This window comes from Dipteris shenzhenensis, chromosome 31 (assembly GCF_047967505.1).
Source record: "Dipteris shenzhenensis isolate YYH24624 ecotype China chromosome 31, Dip_SZ_1.0, whole genome shotgun sequence".
NCBI lineage: Eukaryota > Viridiplantae > Streptophyta > Polypodiopsida > Gleicheniales > Dipteridaceae > Dipteris > Dipteris shenzhenensis.
In genome coordinates this window covers 4,676,702-4,697,564 of record NC_141626.1, presented here as the reverse complement: position 1 = coordinate 4,697,564, position 20,863 = coordinate 4,676,702, and the positions used below count along the sequence as shown (strand labels likewise).

At 42.9% G+C, this 20,863-nt stretch overlaps 1 protein-coding gene across 2 annotated transcripts in view; it reads right to left on the bottom strand.

Annotated features, from left to right (window-relative positions):
* Positions 1-19,980, bottom strand: part of LOC147880933 (ARM repeat superfamily protein) — a 154,113-nt gene extending 134,133 nt beyond the window's left edge. The window contains exons 1-4 of one of the 2 annotated variants that reach the window (XM_087402210.1): positions 19,755-19,980; positions 19,356-19,570; positions 10,852-11,478; positions 10,145-10,305 (exon numbers count right to left, since the gene is read on the bottom strand). In XM_087402210.1, coding sequence (XP_087258336.1) covers positions 10,145-10,305; positions 10,852-11,092 — 402 coding nt within the window. In that variant the 5' untranslated portion in view covers positions 11,093-11,478; positions 19,356-19,570; positions 19,755-19,980. The remainder of the gene's footprint in view (positions 1-10,144; positions 10,306-10,851; positions 11,479-19,355; positions 19,571-19,754) is intronic. The other variant, XM_087402209.1, reaches the window with a different exon arrangement.
* Positions 19,981-20,863: the final 883 nt, after the last annotated feature.

Below are 20,863 nucleotides of genomic sequence, written 5' to 3'. Positions count from 1 at the left end.
CAAGCCTGCAAGATAGATTGAATTTGAAGGGGTCTTCAGGAAAGAGTTTCTGAAGAAGGAGAAGGATTACGATATCGTAGGCAAGCTTAAAGCCCCCGATATGTCCAAGCTGAATTTGACTTTTGAGGTTTATCTTCAGAGGTTTCGGGATTTGCAGACCAAAGCTACAAAGATGGATCCAATGACCTTGTTAGGTTTCTTTGTGGATGGTTTGCCTGACTCGTACAAGTTACAGATCAAGAACAAGTGTACCACGTTGCAAGAGGCCATGAATTACGCACGTATTTATAATGATACCATGGCCGATGCAAAGGGAACCACAGTTGCCGACACAGGTGGGAAGAACAAGCGGAAGTTCTTCCAGTCTATCATTGGTACCACGGAGACGAAGTCTATAGACAACGCCTCCAAGAAACATTTGACTCAGGCGAAGAATGGTCGTGCCCGTTTCCTTCGTACCTTGAAGCTAAAGAAGGAAGGACGTTGCTTCTTCTGTGAGGAGTGGGGCCACACTAAGAATGATTGTCCTAAGCGCAAGAACTAGAAGCACGCGCCGGGATCGAAGCTCAAGGTGGGTCCGGGTACCAAAGCCAAGGGAGCTAATCAAGTTGCGATGACAGGTATTTCTGTAAATGTCGTTATCTGCCCACTTTCTTGTAATTGCACTTTTAATACTTCGTTATTTGTTTCTCATGATCTTTTCCGAGTTTATGGAGAAGTAAGGGACCAAAGAGTTCACATTCTCTTTGACCCGGACAGCTCTCACAACTTTGTTAATTACAAACTTGTGCAAAAGATGGGGCTGTCCACGATACCTAGCGATCACACCTATGAGGTGCAGCTTCCAGCTGGAAAGCAGTTTTGGGATCGCAAGATTGAAGCCCTTTCTATCCGGATTCAAGACTACACAGCGGCTCTTACATGCTATGTCATGCACTTGGAGCATGTGGACTTGTTAATCGAAATAGAGTGGTTTAAAATCCATGATATTCGGATTCGATAGAAGGACCATACCCTTTCTTTTTCGAAAAATGACACCCAATTTTGTATTCAGTGTGATAACATTCCCTCTTCTCAGGGACCTATTGTATCTGCGATGCAGCTTCGGAATATTTTAAACACTTCTCATTATGATGTCTATCAGTGTGTTTTGATTCCGCTTTCTTCATTTGTTGTCTCTATTAATAACAAGAATGATTTAAGTGTGTTTGAACACCATGAATTGAGAACGTTGTTAGATGATTTCATGGATGTATTCCCTGCTCAACTGCCAGAAGGTTTACCTCCAAAACGGGCAGTAGATCATCGCATAGACTTAGTACCTGGGGCTCAACCTATTAGTGTTCCACCTTATAGAATGAGCCATCTTGAGGAGGATGAGTTAGCTTCACAGCTACAGGATTATTTGCATATGGGCTATATTCGCCGAAGTAAATCACCTTGGGGAGCACCTGTCCTCTTAAGAAAGAAGAAAGATTCTACATGGAGAATGTGTATAGATTATAAACGATTGAATAAAGTGACAATTAAGAATCGATACCCTCTACCTCATTCCGATGATCTAATAAACCGTTTGGCCGCAGCGAAGTATTTCACTAAGATTGATTTGCGTACGGGTTATCACCAAATCTGTATCTATGCTAAACACATAGATAGAACCGCATTCCGAACTAGGTATGGCCACTACGAGTTTCTTGTATTACCTTTTGGCCTGACCAATGCTCCTACCACCTTCCAGCAAATGATGAACGATTTGTTCCGAGATTTTTTGGGCCAATTCGTTGTAGTGTTCTTAGATGACATCTTGGTATATAGCCGAACGCTAGAGGATCATAAGTCGAGTCAAGTTTGTAAATGCTATGTCATTTACGGAAATATCCTCAGACCTATTTCAATCCTTGAGAGGGCTTGCGCAACTGATAGTCATTTCAGTTCTTATTGGCAGAGAGTCTAGGATGGGAGCTCCATGGTTGACCAAGACTCAGGGATTGTGCCACCTACGGTACAGGCGGCGGGAGGTCAGTGGATGATAAGGAACGGCTTGCTGTTCCGGGATGGAAATATTTGTGTGCCAGATGTTCTCGAAATTCGATCCAAGATTCTCTGGGAGTGTCATGATGCTCCTAGTGCTGGACATCCGGGTATACATCAGACTCTGTCTCTTGTGAAGCATACCTTTTATTGGCCTAAAATGCGTGCATTTATTGAAAACTGTGGTAGGTTGCCGGGTTTGTCAGGTTACTAAGGCAGAACGCCTTAGAAGCGCGGGTTTATTACAGCCATTGCAGATTCCAGGTAATAAATGGGAAAGTATTTCCATAGATTTTATTACTGGTTTGCCTCGAGTGCGCAAGGGTCATGACTCCATTTGGGTCATAGTTGACCGTCTAACAAAAATGGCTACTAGAACAACTATTTCAGCTGTTCAGCTGGCTCATGAGTTTGTGGACCACTTGTTTAAGCTGTATGGTTTGCCCTCTGACATAGTCAGTGATAGGGACTCAAAGTTTACAAGTAACTTTTGGACACTTGTTTTTGAGAAGTTAGAAACTACTCTCAGTATGAGTTCCTCAAATCATGCACAATCCGATGGCAGTACAGAGAAGGTCAACCAATTGGTTGAAGATATGCTTCGGGCATATGTTTCTAAGAGACACTCTTCATGGGAAGATTATCTACCTATGATAGAATTTGCTTATAACAGTGCAAAGCATTCGAGCACTGGTTACAGTCCTTTTATGCTTATGTACGGGTTTCAACCTAAGTCACCAGTTATGGTTGGGTTAAAGGGAACCCAAATGATGCTGCAAAGACCTTGCTAGACATGTAGGAAATGTTGCAGTTTGCCAAGGAGTCTATTAGAAGTGCCCAAGATCGGGACAGATTTTATGCTAATAGATATCGTTCACCCAGAGAGTTCTCTGAAGGAACGATGGTATATTTGCGAATTCCCAAGGAATCCAAGAGCCTAAGTACTGGTTTGGTTCCGAAGTTATCCCCCAGATACCGTGGTCCGTTCAAGGTTATTAAAAGAATTAGACCAGTTGCATATCGCCTAGAATTGCCTCCTGATGTTAAAGTACATCCAGTCTTTCATGTCAGTAGACTGAAAGAAGTATTGGGTGCGGATGATCAACTTGTTTCTCCTCAAGAAATAATAGAAGTTACAGATTTGACTTTTATTCCCCACGAACCTGAGTCTATTCTTGAATTTCGTGAAAGACAGATTCGTAATAGAACTATCACGGAATACAAGATCAAGTGGAAGGATCGTGTTGAGGAGGATGCAACATGGGAGACATTACAGAACCTCCAAAGGACATTCCCGAGTTTTTAGCGAACTCAGGAGTGAGTTCTTAGAGCTAGGCAGGCTTGATTCTCGGGTTGAGTGGCAAGGGTATGAACGAGTTAGAGGTCTTCGCTATTTTTGGCGCTTGGGGCCCGAGTCTATAAAAGGGGTCCAGAGGTTCAGTTCTTAGTGGAGCCGATGGGAGCAAGTTTCGTTCCCAGGTGCTAGGTCTGATCCTGGATTGAGTCGCGGACGCGCGCCTACATTATAGCGTAGCCCAAGGCCCAACAGCAGATCCTAGGCTTCACAGTGCCACCTGGTGGTATGGGACACCAGGCTGGTTTGGATCTGGTTGGGAGTTCGTGCCAGTAGCTCAGCTCGTGGCTCGAAGTGGATATCTCCTGATTCGGGATCACATCCCGCAGATGTCGTGGTTGGGTGGTGAGCAGCCTGCTCAGTTTTCTCATGTTGTGTGTGTTCTTGTGTTTGCTTGCAGATCAGAGGTTTCAGGAGTGCTGGGACGTGTCAAGCCTCCCTTTCAGTGTGTTTAAAGTTGGTTTCTCAGTGATATTTAACTAATGGAAGTGGCTGGAAATTATGCATTGTGGCTGTCAATAGTGTGGATGTCAAGTTAGTTACGGTTTATTGCCCTTTAGCTTCCTAGAGGCCGGTTCCAATGGTTCTGTTGCTCGGATCCTCACCATCTTCTCACAAAGGTGAGCCTTGGTAGTGCTGGGAACAGAAAGCCTTTGCTGCAATTTTATTGCACCCACAAAGTTTAGCCACGATGATGAACACACCCATGATCAAGAGGAGGATTCTGAATACACGGCATTGCATGAAGAAGAAGAGCAGAATGATGGGTGTAGGATAATGAGGAACTACATGTTCCCTCAGAGCATGCCAGTGAGGCTTCTCAGGATGAGGGAGATGAGGCTGAAAAATTGGATGCAGAAGCTCTCTTTAAGGTGCAGTTGGCAAGTGCAGTGGGGCACCCTCACACAGTTGACACAAAACCTTGCTGAAATTTTGAATGCCCCTTTCAAAAGCAAAAAGGCAGCCAAAAAGAAGCGGAAGAAGAAACGGCACACCCCTCACCATACACCCTCTAGTGGACAGCCACCTATGATGCCTTCATTTGGTGCTGGGATGGGAAATCCCCAACAGGCCAACAATTTCAGTCCGTTAACCAAGGGCTTCCTCGACTATGTTGCATGATCTATTCCTCCATGAGGTAGTAGATGATGCTTAGTTCTATGTGTGTTTGTGTTTGTGTTTGTGTCAATAAAGGTTCTCAACCTTGAGTTGTCCCTCTAAACTGAATGTATTTGGAGTCAATAAGAGGTACTCTGCCCTCGGTTGTCTCCCAAAAATGAATGTATTGTCTTTTGCTTTGGTTTGATGGTATTGACCACCCAACCATTGTGCACATAGTGGATGAGGTGGCCATTGCGGGTATTGTTCATAGCCGGTGGATGTTTTTTCTCGAGTGGTTTATGAAAACTTTGAAGGGATTTGTAAGGCAAAGAGCAAGACCAGAAGCAAGCATGGCAGAGGGATGGCTTGTGCAAGAGTCATTAGTATATATCATGGAGTTTCTTACATCCACGGATCCCGATATGCCGCAGGCTTGGCATAACAAGGATGATGATCGCATCCTTGGCGAGGTTCCCCAAGGAAAAGGCATGGAAAGAAAGATGAGCAAACAGCAAATGGAGAAATTCAATAAGTTTTGTCTCCTCAATAACAAGGAGATGCAGAAGTGGATTAAGAGGTATGAAGCAGCCAAAGCAGAAAGAATAGTTGCAAGGAAGAGATTCATAGTCGATTCTGTATGTCTCGTAACTCCTTCCAAGGTCCAAGGCTAGAGAGATGAGATCTAAGTTAGAGAGAGAAAGGTCATCACCTATGACACCGTGATCATTTGCACGCAAATCAAGGATGCTTGCACACATTTTCAAGGCCGTACAACTTGTTGCACGCATCCCAAGGCACCATTTGTTGTTGTGCAGGTCTCTTGGCATGTTGATCAAGGCATTTGCAGGATGTACATACTGTTCGTACGGACTATTGGCAAGCCATTCAACGCAAATTGCTGGCTACACTACCTGATTGCACGCATCCCAAGGCATTTGCCTAAATGTACAATTTTGCAACACACCCCCCAAGGACATTACATGATTGTACAGATGTACTGCACTCATTCCAAGGCGCTATACAACTTGTACGGATATCTTTCCAGCCCGTGATCCTCTTGCTCTCTTTCATTCCAAACCTTTCTCTCTCTTCCTCTCTCTCTCCTAGCGTGCCGAATTCTGCGGCTGCCTCTTGCTTGGTGGATCTACTGCCTCTTGGAGGTGTCCCAGCATGGAACAGGACACCTCGGAGCTCGATTGATGCCATATGAAGCGCTCCTACATTCCCTCGTGATTGAAGGTCACTTGTGCGCTCTTGGGGAGGATAAGTACGGGGGCAAAGCTCGCCCCTCTTCTAGGACGGGGTGTACAGTCATTCTGACCTTCATTTGGTTTCCATTTATCGTTTTTTAAGCTTGTTGTTGCTCTTTTGTTGTTTGAAGTTACCTCTTGGCCATTCAGGCTATGGACAAACACCCAAACACAGAGGGTGTGCCTAGATTGGTGCCAGAGGGACAATGTTGAGATTTTCTTCCTGCTTTGAGGTCACTTGTGCAGTTTGAGATATGTGTTGTTGCATTGTCACCCTAAGAGGCTAGACATTGGATTGTGGGACTGCCAAATCCTCTAGAGCAAGTTGGATGCCTTGTGGAATGCATCGAGAACTTTCAGCTGGACACAGACTGTGGGAAATGCCTTTTAAAGCCAGGAAGTGGCTTGGACAATGGAACTGCCACAAGGGGTGAGCCCTTGTTGTAAAAGCATTTTCCATTGCCAAAAGAATTAAATAAATACCGAAAGGGGCGCCAAAGCATTTGGGGTCAATCTATGTCTCTTGTGTTTGGTTTTTGAGCATGGGCACTCTACCCTCCCTTTCAATGTGTTTAAAGTTGGTTTCTCAATTATATTTAACTATTGGAAGTGGCTGGAAATGATGCATTGTGGCTGTGAATAGTGTGGATGTTAAATTAGTTACGGTCTACTGCCCTTTAGCTTCCTAGAGGCCGGTTCCAATGGTTCTGTTGCCGCGATCCTCCCCATCTTCTCGAGTGGACAGCCACCTGTGATGCCTTACGTTGGTCCTGGGATGGGAAATCCCCAACGGACCAACAATTTTCAGTCCATTAACCAAGGGCAGCAAACTTTTCTCCCCTGAGTGATGCATATAGAATACTTTGGAGGAGGCTCTGTCTTCCAGGCAATGGTTGGACAGCCCACGGAAGGAATGGCAATGCCTGGCACTTACTCGGCAAGTATGCAGCCAGGAATGCTCAGCAACCTGTGATGGGGAGTATGCAGGCTGGAAATGCCAACATGGTGTATGCCAATATAGGGATGCAGCCTGGAATGCAAATGGGAATGCCTGGGATGATGAGTGGTTCAATGAACATGCCTCGGATGCAGGGAATGGGACCTGGAATGGTCAACCCAGCCATGGGAAGTGGCAACCTGTCTGGGAGGATTTCTGCATGCGGTTTGGAGCAGCAAGGCTGCGTTTGTGTGGCAGCAGGTCTGTGTTGCAGCTTGGCTGCAGGACAACAAGAAGACTTGGCCGGGCCTATTTATAGGCCAGCAGCAGGTGAACTCCAGAAGTATCAGGTCAGAGGCCATTAGCAGCAAGTCAGGTGCGGTCAGGTTTGACACACTGCAGTTTGTGTCTGCAAACACCCAGTCTGGCAGTTTGCCTACTGGGTCAGCTAGTTTAGTTGGGGCTCTAGCCCCCCCTCCTCCCCTATACAAAGGGAGCGTTTTGACACACTTCTACAGTAACACTGAAGCCTTCCAGCAGGCAGAATGGACTGAGGAGTGTGTAGAGCTTTGCTATCTCTAAGATCTCAGCCCTGCAATCATTTCTGATTTTTGTTTTTACGTAGCACCTTTGCCGGAAGTGTTCAGCTCTTTCGTGAGCAGATTTTCCCACGTCCGTGGATGAATAAAGGCTGAGTTCTCTCTCTCTTCTCTTCTGAGTGAGGTTTCAGTTTGTGAGTGCTTCTATAAGTGTTTGGAAAGAGTTATCTGCTTTGTTAGAGTTCAAATAATTAGGCCTCTATTTTAACACCAACGCCAGGGGCAATTTCATTGACAGCAAGAGACTCTGCCTTTAATATAGGACACCAGCATGTTATAACCACTGGAGTGGAAAGCGCAATGCCTCAACCAAGCTTATGAGAGATACACATACAAAGGGTGATTGCCAGACACACGATTGCCAAGGGGAGGCCTACATAAAGAGCAATCAGAATTCAGCCTGCTCAGTACATGGTAGAATGGCTGTTTCCATTATAAACGTCCTTGCTGCACATCAGGAACTGACTCTAATGGTGAGAATGGAAACCAGCCCAGGCATGCAGACTCTTGTAGATACAATCAGATTGCAGGATATGCAGTTGTACAGCATACAAAACAAAGGCCTGATTCTTGTCTAGTGAGAACATTGAAATGTCAGAAGCTTATTCCTCAACATCAAAACTTGGGATACGAATATTCAGCAACTAAACAATCCCCAATTTATGGGGCAATCTAACAACTCACAGGCCAGCCAAAAGGCCAGCCACCTCAGCCAAACAAGTGGCCAGAAAGACCAGCTGGTCTGGCCGACCAGAACTGGCCGACCAGCTGGCAGGCCCACCGACCAGCTGGGTCTGGCCTATAAAAGGCATCTGCCCCCACACTCCTTCTGACAGGACAGGACCTGCAGCTGCTCCTCTTCTCCACCATCCTTTGCTGCAGCCCCGCCTGCTCCATCTACCCATCCTGCTCCAGATCTGCTCCTCTGCTCCTTCTGCTCCAGATCTGCCCCATCCTGCTCCAGATCTGCCCCTCTGCTTCTTCTGCTCCAGATCTGCCCCTCCTGCTCCACATCTGCTCCTTTTCTTCATCATGTTGCTATTCCAGATAGCCTGAAGGTTCCTTCCTCAGAGCATGCTGGTTTTCAGCCATTTCCTAGGGCAGCTCTAGCCCTTCATCTTCTTCGTCATCATCGAGCTACATGGAGGACTGCGCTTCGCTCCCTCTACTGCTATCTTTTCTACAGTTTCTCTACATGGAATCATCTTTCTGATTCACCTCAGCCACGGTCCTTAAGACACGACGGCTTGAGGTTCTTGTATTCAGTTTTTCATATTACTGACAGGCACTATGTTTTCTGAGTTCCGTTCTTCAGTTGTATCTGAGTATTGTCTATTTTCTGATCGCTCCACTGCAAACCCTATCGTTTCTCTATAACGAAACAGTATTATCAACATCACATCACAGCATCATTGACATAAAGCTCAGGTCCAATTTTCTCAAAACTTTAAAAGATGCTGTAGCTCTAATTAGGATCAATTTCAAAACTATCAAAATAGGATGCAAGAAAAAGGAGGTGCATCCTTTTTACTCACACCCCCGCCAAACAAAAGAGCCCTTATAGTTTCTGCCAACAAGCTGAGGATGAATGTCCACAGACACACACAGCCACACACACACACACACATATATACATACGAATCCAGGAACATGCCCAAACTCATCCTCAAAAAAAAAACAAATAGTGTAGTTTCAATCTCACAAGAGTCACAAGGCTGAAAACCATAAACTCCATCATGCATAGCAGGGACTAGCTACTATAGCATCCCCACTGAAGCCATCAGCGGCCAACAGTGGGTGTAGAACACAGTATTAACGTATGCTCTCACAGATACATATGGGCACACCCACACATACTTGAGCATCCATTTATACAAAGATCTTCGTACTGACTTTCTGTCAGCACTCCAGAGGTGAAGCACTAACTCAGCCAAAGGTCAGCCAAAGGCAGCACTGAAGGAGAAGGCTAATCAAAAAGTAGTCCCCATGCTCTTCATTCAAGCTACAACTGCTTATGAAGACTCTAATGATTTCAGTTTAGTCTCTCCCAAATCAGCATTTCTAAGCAAAAATCAAGCACACAGCTGTTTGCTTGCATCTGCAGGAAAGCCTTCACAGAACCCCTTAGTAGACACTCAAAATGCACATTCAAAGACAAAAGTAATAATAGAAACATTTCATAGCTCCGTCCAGGAAAAAACTACAGATAAAACTCCGAGGAATCCCCCGTATAGAGTCTTCTGCAAAATCTATCTTCTAGACATAGAAGTAATAGTGGTGTAATTTTACCAGACAAAGCACCAAAAAGCCCACTAAAATAATTAGCAATCTCCAACAGGCAATCTTCCTGCCTAATTCAAAAGGTTGTTGACACTAGGATTGTGACTGCATCAACCCTGCACCTATGGTTAAACTTTTTTACAACTAAAGCTTGATTTTTGGAATGTAGAACTCATTTGCATGACTAACTTATATTTCCTTCACATTTTCATGTGGGGTTTTCTAGAAATTTATCCTTTTAACGTGACTCCTGTTGGGTGAGAAGCTATGGTTTTTGGTAGAGTGAAAAGGGAGGTAGGCGGGAAGAGAGAGAGAGAGAGAGAGGGTTTTTCACATCGACAAGGAAGATGTCAGTTAAGGAGGATTTGGGTAGAGGGAGGGAGGAAGAATGAGGGAGGGAGGGAGAGGGTGAATCCTGAGAAGAGGCTAGAAAACGCGACCAAAATTTGGTGAAGTAAAACTACTTAATATGCAAAGCCACACCAAGTTTTGAAAGGGTCCATCAAAAGCTAGCTCCTTTGATACAAGCCACTCTTCACTCTAGAGCTCAAATGAAAGGCAATTGAAAGTTGGTGTAAGAACTATGACAGACCTGCGTCAAAAAAGTCATTCCTTCTTTCACAATGTCTCGAAACCTGTCATCATCATACCACCCCAATTTTGTGATTCGGCATAATAACTGAATCAGAGAAGTTGTTACAAATGACTGCAACTCTCTGCCTCTTGTTGCAAGGTAGCTAATCACATAATTCCCTGATTCATTGCAGTATAAGATCGATATTAGGCCTCGATAAATATTTTTCTATGAAAGTGTGAATTTATATTCTTGCAAGAAGTTATTGTCAAAGTGGGGCAATAGATGTGGAATTGGAGGTGTACAAAATAAAAGTGCACAGATGCCACCTGAGGGAATCTACGTGCACAGATGTCACAAGACAAGCACAGGTCTGTTGTGTTACAAAGATAACAACACTGTCTGAAGTATTTTCCACCTGATAAGCATGGCACCTTGCCAGCTTCCGAAATTGTCAAAATCTCCCTTTTTTTGTCCCATTCTCTACAAATGCATCATTCCTCAAGCACACCGAACAGCATAAACCTCTCTCTTGAAAAGGATAAAAGCACTCCAATAGTATAAGTGTAGCAGGGATTTGCACTAAGTATGTCAACTTTCCATTTTTAGCATATCAGTTCCAGGTTCCACACTGCTGTTTCTCTTTTGTTACATGGCTTAGAAATTAATTGTCCTTTAAACGTACAAAAATATAAGAAGAAAGCCAAAGGAAAATGGTTGCTTACGAATGTCAAGACGCAGCTGCAGAGAAAGAGTATGCTCAGTGACCTGCTTCACAAGGCTAGAACTGGCAAGGAGCTGCGCATAAGGGGATGAAGTGTTGTCTAGGATGTACTGACACTGTGAAATGTATTCGGTGTTTACAGAGAAACATTGCAAAGTGCTCTCTGCATGAGCTCGCTCTGCAGAAACCTGAGAATTATAGAGCCTCTCACATAATGCTTCCAGCTGTGCCAGGCTCTCCATTGATGAGCAAATAGGAAACCATCAACAACAATTTCCCTGGTACCAGATCGAACTAGCCAGTCTAGAAAGTTCTCCCTAATTGCCAACCATATGACAACACAAACCCTTGCTAAGTATCTTATTCTGCAAAAAGTTACTTCTCCTTAATCTCAACCATTGGGTGCCAGCAGGCAAACACAGCTGTGGATTTTCATGCTTGTCTGTGCTCCAGAATAACCTAAAAGAACTGTTGCTAGGTGAAATGTGGCGTCAGATTACAATCCTAGGAACCCTTATGGAAAGAGAATGAAATCAACATTCAAACTTCAAAAGTTCTCTTGATGAGAATCAGTCTCCTCATAATACGTCCTTGCATGGAACTTGTCAACCTTTCATTGCACAACAGTCTGCAACAGAGAGAACAAATATTGTCCATTAAGCATAATCCAGTTCACCAACAAATATCTGTAGTGAGAGCAATAAGCATTGATACAAATTGAAATATAGCTCAAGAGCTGAAGTGACAAACCATTCGCTAGCATTGTTGCACACATGAAACAAAAGCAGCACAGAGCATTCAAGAGATCAAAATTTGCATTTCTATAGCCAAAAGTATGAGCAAAATGACATTCGGCATTCCTTCACACTAAGTGGTGTATTGAATGTATGGTTGGACTTATTAACTATTCCTGTAAGATAAATTGCAATAAAATTCGCTGAATGGTGATAAATGGTTATCGCATGGCAAGTGCAAAGGATTCTGACCCAGGTAACACAACAGCTGTAGTTGTTAGATCCCTAGCTAACAAGGGTTAGTTGTCGGTTAATTCATGTTAGGCGTTTCAATCCTAGGCTCAAGAGTTCGGAGCTTGGTGAATTACTAAACATCAAAAGAGGCATGTGGAACATCAAGAGTGCATGCACTTTACATACCTTTAATGTAACACAAGGCTAGAGCTATAAAGAAAGGCGTTTGGCATCAATTGGGAAATGAACAATGCGTGATTCAACAAGGTTCTCTTTATCTTTGTCTAATTTCAGCCACCAGGCTGGTGACTACAAATCCTAAATGAATGAATTGTATGCCATTCATCTTGTAATAATAGAAGCAAACCACCGTGCTAGTGGCAGTAAAATTTAAATATCCTAGTGTGCAACCAACCTCCAAGCTGCAACCAACCAATGCTATACAAAAACTAATCGCATTGTTGCAAAGTGTTATCCTAAAATAGATACATTGCCCAAGTAAACTTTAGAGAACATTAATAATTCAAAAGATTACATAGATTACATCTCAAAGACTCCTTTCCTTCAGGGGGCTGGTTCCACATTGCTTTGAGCAAGTCGCCTTTTTGAGCTCCTTGATTGTAGGCTCGGCCCTCCTTGCTCCTTTCTTGAAGAAGAATAGCTCCTCCCTTCAGGGGCTGGTTCCACATTGCTTTCAGCATGTCACCTTTTTTAGCACCCTGATTGTAGGCTCGGCCCTCCTTGCTCCTTTCTTGAAGGGAGCTAGTTCCTCCCTTCAAGGGCCAGACCCCTCCCTTCATGTCGCTTTCTCTTTTCTTGCTTTGAGCTCCCTGGTTGCAGGCTCAGCCCTTCTTGCTCCTTTCCTGAAGGGGGCTAGTTCCTCTCTTCAGGCTCCTTTTCTTTGCAGTCAGGCTCGTCGGGCTTATTCAATTCAAGCTCCTTGTCTTTTGCAATTTTTGCCTAGATGGCAAATTGAGCTGCAGCATCTACTTTCTTGCTATGGATAGCTGTAGTAGGCAGGCACATTTGATCTGTCCATGACCTAGGAAGTGGCACATTACATACTCTACATACCAAATACAATCCTCATGGGTGGGTTGTTACTTATGCTGGTATGAATCACGGTAGCATATTGCCTAAGACCAACTACCACGTGCTAAGAATCCCTGACACATACGTAAAATTAGCCCAAAAATCAATAGCATGTTGTGTTAGAAAACAAAGACGGACACTGCATGCTATAGCCAAGACTCCCGCAGCGGAAGATTGTGTATGGAAATGTATATCTAGATAAATCCAGGAGCATGCCCAAACTTATCCTCTTAAAACACAACACATAGTGTAGTTTTAATCTCATGAGAGTCAGTCATAAGGTTGAAAACAATAAAACTCCATCACGCATAGTAGGGACTAGCTACTATGACATCCCCACCGATGTTATCAGGGCCCAACTGTAGCGGGAGATAGACTATCCTCACTCTCTCTCCTGCTCACTAACTACAAACTGCAAGATGATGCACTCAATACACAAAGTGATGCTGTGGATGTGAGTGAGAGAATCAAAGGGAGAGAATATAACTGAAACGTATGAGTGCCCTTTGGGCTGAATACAACTGTATAGAGGGGCTAAAACCCCCCACTTCAAAACTAGACTACCTAGAGGAGTTGAATCTTCACTAGATCCCTGTAGAGGTTGAGGCGCCCTGCTGATCTGCTGCGGGGAAGCCTATCTACTACTGCACTGAAGGCTTGGAAGGCCTGAGGTGGGGATGAGAAATGAGGGCTGCTTTTATAGGCCCCCCTTGGACCTCAAACTGATTGACCAAGCGTATTTCTTCTGGTAGGTCTGAAATCATTCCACTTTTATGCATCTCCTTTAAAGAACTAAGGTTTAGATGACCAAACCTCTCATGCCAACCCACCGACCAGACTGCTCTTGCTCACCGACCTGCTACTGATGTGGCAACTGACCTTTTAACATCATCGCTGCGCTTTGAGATGACATGGTGCTTTGCTGATGTGGCGCTTGTACAGTCTGTTGAGCTGGTTGCATGGCAATCCATGTGGCTGTTGCATGCTGACTGAGCAAACCACATGGCAATCTAGCAAGCCACGGCTGAGGACGCCCATGGCATTCCCTTCTGCTGAAACTCAAACCAGTATATAAAAGTGACCTCCCGTCATGCTGATGGAGGTGACTAGTTGTGGTATACCTGGCTGATAAATCCTGATCTGGATACCTAGTTCGTGAATCCAAAAATGTTTGCTAAGTGCATAAATCCTAATCTACAGGTATTGAATTCTTGGATCTGGTAAGGATAGGTGTTGGGGGTTAATACTCCAGGATGATGCTCCCTGTGGTTACCCTCGGTGCATATAGGTAATAGGGACGGAGGAAGACTAGGTTTGAGCGAGGCATCCTGGTCTTGGTGTAACCATGTTGCATGTTGTAATATTGTATCTTGTTGTAATACTGTGTCTTGTTGGCGCAACCTTGAACCCCTTAAATGACTGATATCAAAGGTCGAGGCGGAACACGTTTAATCCAATATGCTCCTCCATTCACAGTTCGCTTGTTTTTTAATCTACAAAAGAACTCCTTTTGATCTAATTGCACTAACTGCACTAACTGTACTAGTAGCACAATAGTAGTTAGTGTTTGGCGTATATCTGGTATGTAACCGTTTGGTGGATACTTAGTAAGTACTTTGCATACTACCCCACATAGTATGTAATGTGCATACTATGTACTTATCAAATCTATCTTCATATATAGTAGTATTTAGAGTTGTGCCAGTAGTGAAACCAACTCTATCAAAGAAATGCAACAAGATATAGTACTTGAAGACAAAGTTTGTACTTACAGAAAACTATGTACTTAACAAATCTCACTGTATATGTAGTACTATTTAAAATATTATTACTACCAAATGAATAGTGTGTACTTATCTAACTATTAATTCTAATAAATCTAGGCACAAAATTCTCAAGTGATTCATAGTTTAAATTGAGCCCCCTTCTCTTTTGATCTCATCCATTAGATCCTTGTCATTTTCAAGGGCTTAGATTTGATCCCTCTATCCTTTGATGGTATCCATTGGATCTACACCTTGATCTAATGGCTTCGAGGGTTCTACCACAAGAATAATGGCTGGGAGTGAAGATCATGGGTCTAAACCATGGGTCACCCATAAATGCTCAACATGTCCTTTTGTACACCTCAATGTACCATTGCCCCACACAAAGGAGCATTCTCATTGGTACACCTCAAATCCCTCTCTAATCCCTTGAAATTAGGAAACACTAATTGGAGGCCCTTTTGAGACCCCAAATATCCCCTAATGCCATCTCCATCTATTGGAATTGATCTGCCCCTAAAAAATCTCATTCTATAGACAATATTGTCACTATTAGTATAGAATATATAGTATATATATCTAGCTATATATATTGTACTATTTAGAGTACTATTAGTACTGAATACATAGTATCTACTTATCTAACTACTAATTCTACCAAATCTAACTATGTATTTAGTATTGTTCATAGTATTACTAGTACTAAATACGCAATATGTATTGTGTATAGTATGTACTTAGCAAATCTAATTGTATATCTACTACCGCAGAGAGTATCATTGATACCAAAGCCCCGATGTCTACATACCAGCCCTCCTCACTCACTGCATAAGCCGAGCAGTGCTCAGTAAGTAAGAAGAGCTCACCTATTGTGACATGGACTGAATCTGTCTGTCTTTGGCTCCTCCTTGCTCTTGGACTCCCACTTCCGCTTCAAGTCTGCCTTCTTCTTCCGACAATCCTTTGCGTAATCGCTGAGTTTCTTGCAGTAGACGCCTTTAATCTTTTTCTTCTTCTCTAGGTCTTCAGCCTTGTTGCATTTAAAGTCTTCACACTTGCCACTTTGTCGTCCTTTGTTGTACAGCTTCTCCCAGGCCTCCTCCTATCGTCCTCATTTGGGGGCTCACAGGTGGGGACATGACCACAATAATCCCAACATGTTGCTGAGTCTAGAGCTTGCTTGGGCACCTGATCCTTTATGCACAACTTCAGGTCAGAAGCTGCAACCCTAAGGCACTGATTTGAAAATAAGCCAGTGGTACCTGAGCTCAGTCCTTGTTCAGGTAGCATCTCATTGTGGAATCACAACCCATTTACTTGCAATTTTGATTCGAGCCTGTAAACAGAATTTAAGAATGTTGGTTGTATTTGTGTATATTATGTATGTATAATGGACGGATGGATGCAGGCATAAAAGTGTGCATTTATGTACATACCTAAGATATATGTATGCATGCATTTGCATCCGTGTCCCTGCCTAGGATGCAGTACATACACAAGTATTATGTATGGATGTCTGTATACACAATCATAGCACTAATTGCACCACCCCACCTTACGTTGATCGCCTTCTCTTATGTTAATTTTTGTACCACTTCCCCCACCATTAGAACTAATTAATTAACTAGGGCCCAAATTCAGCCCTATTCACCAATGGAAAGCTTCTGGGCAAGATCTCTCCTTTCAGTAGGAGTCATCCAATACTCGGCAGGAAGCTGGAAAGCAGACAAAGCTCATCCAACAGACCAGCGCTAGAGAAAACCGCGTCGAGCAGAGTGACAAAGCAGGGGGCTACAAAAATGCTCCCTATGACCGCAACATGTGCCACGTTGGAAGACGCGTAAAACCCGGAAGGCCAAACCCCACAAAGGTTGGACTCTGCCACAGAAATGTCTATAGATAGATACATAGACATGTATCTATGTGTATACATACATACATAAACATATATGCTCATTTTACAAAAAGTTTATTTTGTAATGTTGGATATATATATTTATTTATTTATTTTATTTTATTTTTTCCCGGGATAATATTCTAGTCTTATATATAGTGTGTGTATATGCATGCGCGTGCACCTTAATAAGACTAGATTATATCCAATCTTACAAATCAAACTTTTTATAAAATGATCATCTATGTTTATATATGTATGTATAGACATAGACATACATACATACATATCTATCTACATCTATACCTATGTTTATATCTATATCTATGTAGATAGATAGATAGATATATCTATCTTTCTATCTAAATGTAAATATAGATATAGATATTTATACAGATAGATGACTATAATATTTACAATCTTACAAATTAAATCGTCTTAAAAACAAGCAAAACCAGTAAAAGAACAAAGGAAAAAAGGGAGTTTGTAAGCTACTTTAAACAAAATTATGAGTAAATGAGAAAAAAGCAATTAAGCAGGCAAAGCTAGGCTTATGTTCTCATGAAGACCTGAGCATAAGCTGCCATCTAGGTTTCAAAAGATTCCGGAACCTCTTTTGTGTGTGTGTCTGTGTGCGCGCCCCTCTCTCTCTCTCTCTCTCTCTCTCTCTCTCTCTCTCTCTCTCTAGAGAGAGAGAGAGAGGTGCACGCACACAAGATTCGAGAATATGCGTTCCCTCAAGACAGATGTATATGCAGCAATTTGGATGGCCAAAACCAAATACGGTCGCAAGCGGGGAGGGAAAGAAGTATTGAAGTACTGGCAATGCATTGCACTTCAGCAGTCTTTTTGGATTAGAAGCAGCAATTGCTACCTAGATGAGGGATGGTATGACCCCAAAAGTTGGCCACATAAGACAAAATAGGAGAACTGCTTGATTCAAGACTTAGCCTGTGTAACTGGAAAAGCTGTTTGGCAGGTTGGCTAACAAATCCAGATGGTTATCTGAGCCAAGCGGGCAGTACGAGGATTATAAAACAGCTGGCCCAAACTGTTGATTAAAGACATGTATTCTGTCGATTCCCCCGTTTTTGCTGTGCTGAAGTATGAACCTGATCTGCAACTAAGATGAGCAAAAGATCGTCTGCCCTCTGTTAGAAACATCACAAAAGTTGGAAACCACACTCTCAAGCATCCATAGAAGCAACTACGCAACTCCTCCACGTGGCACATCCTGCTTTGGCATGCAGATGAGAGGTCACAAACGCAGACACACCTCAGACAGAATCTAAACCAAGGGGTATCACAGCCCATCCATCAGCATCATAGAAGCCATTTCAGAATTGTAACTTCCATCATCCTTCACAAGCACATCTTGCCAATGAAAACTACAAAATGTGAACAAACCTCAGCACATGGAATCTAAACCAAAATGTATCCTAGCACCAAATATTTATGACATTATTACAGTCTGAAATTGGGCATCTCTTATTAGACAATGATGCTCTACAAGGGTTAATCATTATGTATCTGCATCAAGACTTCCAACCTCCGTAGAGACACAAGAGACTGTATACAAGGGGCATACTTGTCAACCATCTGATGCAAGTCTTATAAATGTCAAACAACCAAAAATGAACTCCAAATGTGATTGAGAATCATCACAGCCACCATTGAGTGATGCTGACTCTGTAGGGATATCATATTATCTGGTCCCTGGTATGCATAATGGCAATTTATGGCTTTACCTTGTGGGTGACTGCCGTGAGGTTAAAGCTGCACTGTTCTTTTTGCTTTTCTACAATAAGTTTGAGCATCTTCCTGGTTTCATACAGATGTCCTTGTATAGTTGCTTTCTATGTGTCAAGAATGTTTTTCCTATTACATAAACATAACCATTCAAATTGCTTTTTGTAGGATGAGTTTGGGCATGTTCCTGGCTGCACCTAGTCCTTAGGGCATGTTCCTGGATTTTATTTTCTATTTGTGTGTGTGTGTGTGTGTGTGTGTGTGTGTGTGTGTTAGGGAATTTCTAGTCTCCTTTCATCGCTGTCATCCTTGAATCCTTGACATTAGTACATATATGCGCACACATATAAGCAGAGCGATGAAAGAAAACGATAAATTTATTAGGGTTCTAACTTCTGGAGTGCGATTGTAATGCTAAACGCCGAATGACTAAAGGGTGTGCATGAGCATGTAGATAGTAGTTGCCTGGAAGGCCCTAATAATATTTGAATTTGGAAAGAATTTTGATCCTGTAAAAGATATTGACCTAGGCATATGCTGCTCATTCAGAACTTGGAAATTCATTTACACACGAAAAGCTCTCCTGTAATACTGAAAATTTGTCCTAAAATACTAATCCAAAATGCCCACATTGCCAGAGAGCATAATTTTGTGAGTCCTTAACTACTTCTCTTCCATATTATATATTCGTTGCTTTGCTTGCCTTCAGGGACCCATAAACCGCCAAGATTCTGGTGATCACCGAATCCATGTTTTATAATACAGCATACGAAGAACCTGAAGAGTTCGAGATACACTAACGATGTCCTAGCTAACACTAGTTACAACGAGCATTACATCATGTATGCTATTACAGTTGGATAACGGATATTTGTCATGAATTGAAGTTTGCATGGTGAACGTTTCTAGTTGGATCCCCAGGTGAATTTGCCGTGTACAGGAGCTATTCGGAGCTGTTTTGGCAAGGGAAATAGTTTTGCAATTAGCAAGGAGAGACCAGAGAAATCAAAGCGGAAAGATTAAGTTTGATAGAGACTTGGATCCGTTGTACAACGAGTTGAACGCCGAAGCCTTTAAGGATCGTTGCCAGCTCAACCAGGGAGTTCATGTCGCAATGACAGATTGTATCATCCAAATTGCTAAGAGCAACGGAACACGTCGTGAAGATAAATAAGCCGCCTCAAGGACAGATTCTATAAGGATCACGGGATGTATATTTTCCCTGGAAGATCCTCCTCCAGATTGATGTATCTGAAAGTGATCGAAGTTCAAAGCAGAATGAACAAACGAAGAAGCAACCTAGGTGTGCCTTTGAACTAGAAACGACAGTTTGATTGCCCGGATGGATTTAAGGTCCAAGGATGAATCCAGGCATGTAAAAAGGATTGCATTGAAGAGCTAATCTAGCACAAAAGAGGTAGAGCGAAGTTGGAACCTGGTAGGAGGAGCTTGGAAATGAAAATGGCAAGTGGAGCAAAGCGTTGATGAAGCTAAGAGGGCCTGCGGTCTGAGTCGGATGGTTCCTGCAAGATCGGTTTCTCAGAATTTGGGGTCGTCTTTTTGTTGTTATGAGTAAAGGAATGAGGTGGGAGAGGAGTAAGTACTAAGAAGAGGCAGCAGGGTTTTAGGGCGGGTGAACATCGCATTAGATGCCCCTTCCCCTCCCATTCACATGTCAGCATTTAATGCCACCGGGATTGATGTGGCATTTCTTTCCCCCTTTCCCCTCTTGTCAAACGTTTTCAGAATCCACATTTGCTCCTTGGGTCCCCGCACCCCCGTCTCACACAGTACGATGCCTTCACATGCAATTTATTTCTTCTCTCCACACATCCAAGAGTCTACAACGATCGCCTGCGTCACTGCTTGCATCCTACTGGGAACCTGTAGTAGATGACCCCTCCCCCAAACTAATGTTGCTTTGTGCATGTTGTATGTACTACGGGACACTTAATGAATTATGTCATTTTTCATAACAAGATCAAAGTTCCAATTAACGAGCTTATGTCACGGAGGGGTAAGATGGATGGTTTATTCAGAAGTTTATCCCTTGGAAGAGCATAATTCTAAAGTTTTCCCCTAAGTGCGTGACATAATGTCAATGGGAAAATGAAAGAGGGCTAAACATAAATGTCAAATCAATGAGGGCGGGCTTTAGAGAAGTGTCACATCAATGGTTCTTAAGTATAGAGGAAATAGTGCTAGGAAGCCTTGACCAGTCCCCTCTATTTCCCTAGCTTCCCTTGATACATTTTGCACAACATAAGGGGAATACTTATTTCCTCTCTTTTACCCCTCCATGATATAAGCCCCTTAGGTCATGGCTTGGCCCTACTAATGTTGAATTATGGCAAACTTTAAGTCAATTCGGACCTACTTACAAGAGCAACATGCTACAACAATAAGTATACACTGAATACTCGGCCGGCATATTAATATAGTTAAATCCTTGCTCTGAATTAAGTCTAACATGTGATAAAGCCATTCATCTCTCAAAAACCAACATGTGATAAAGACACTTACCTCTCAAAAATCAACAAGAAA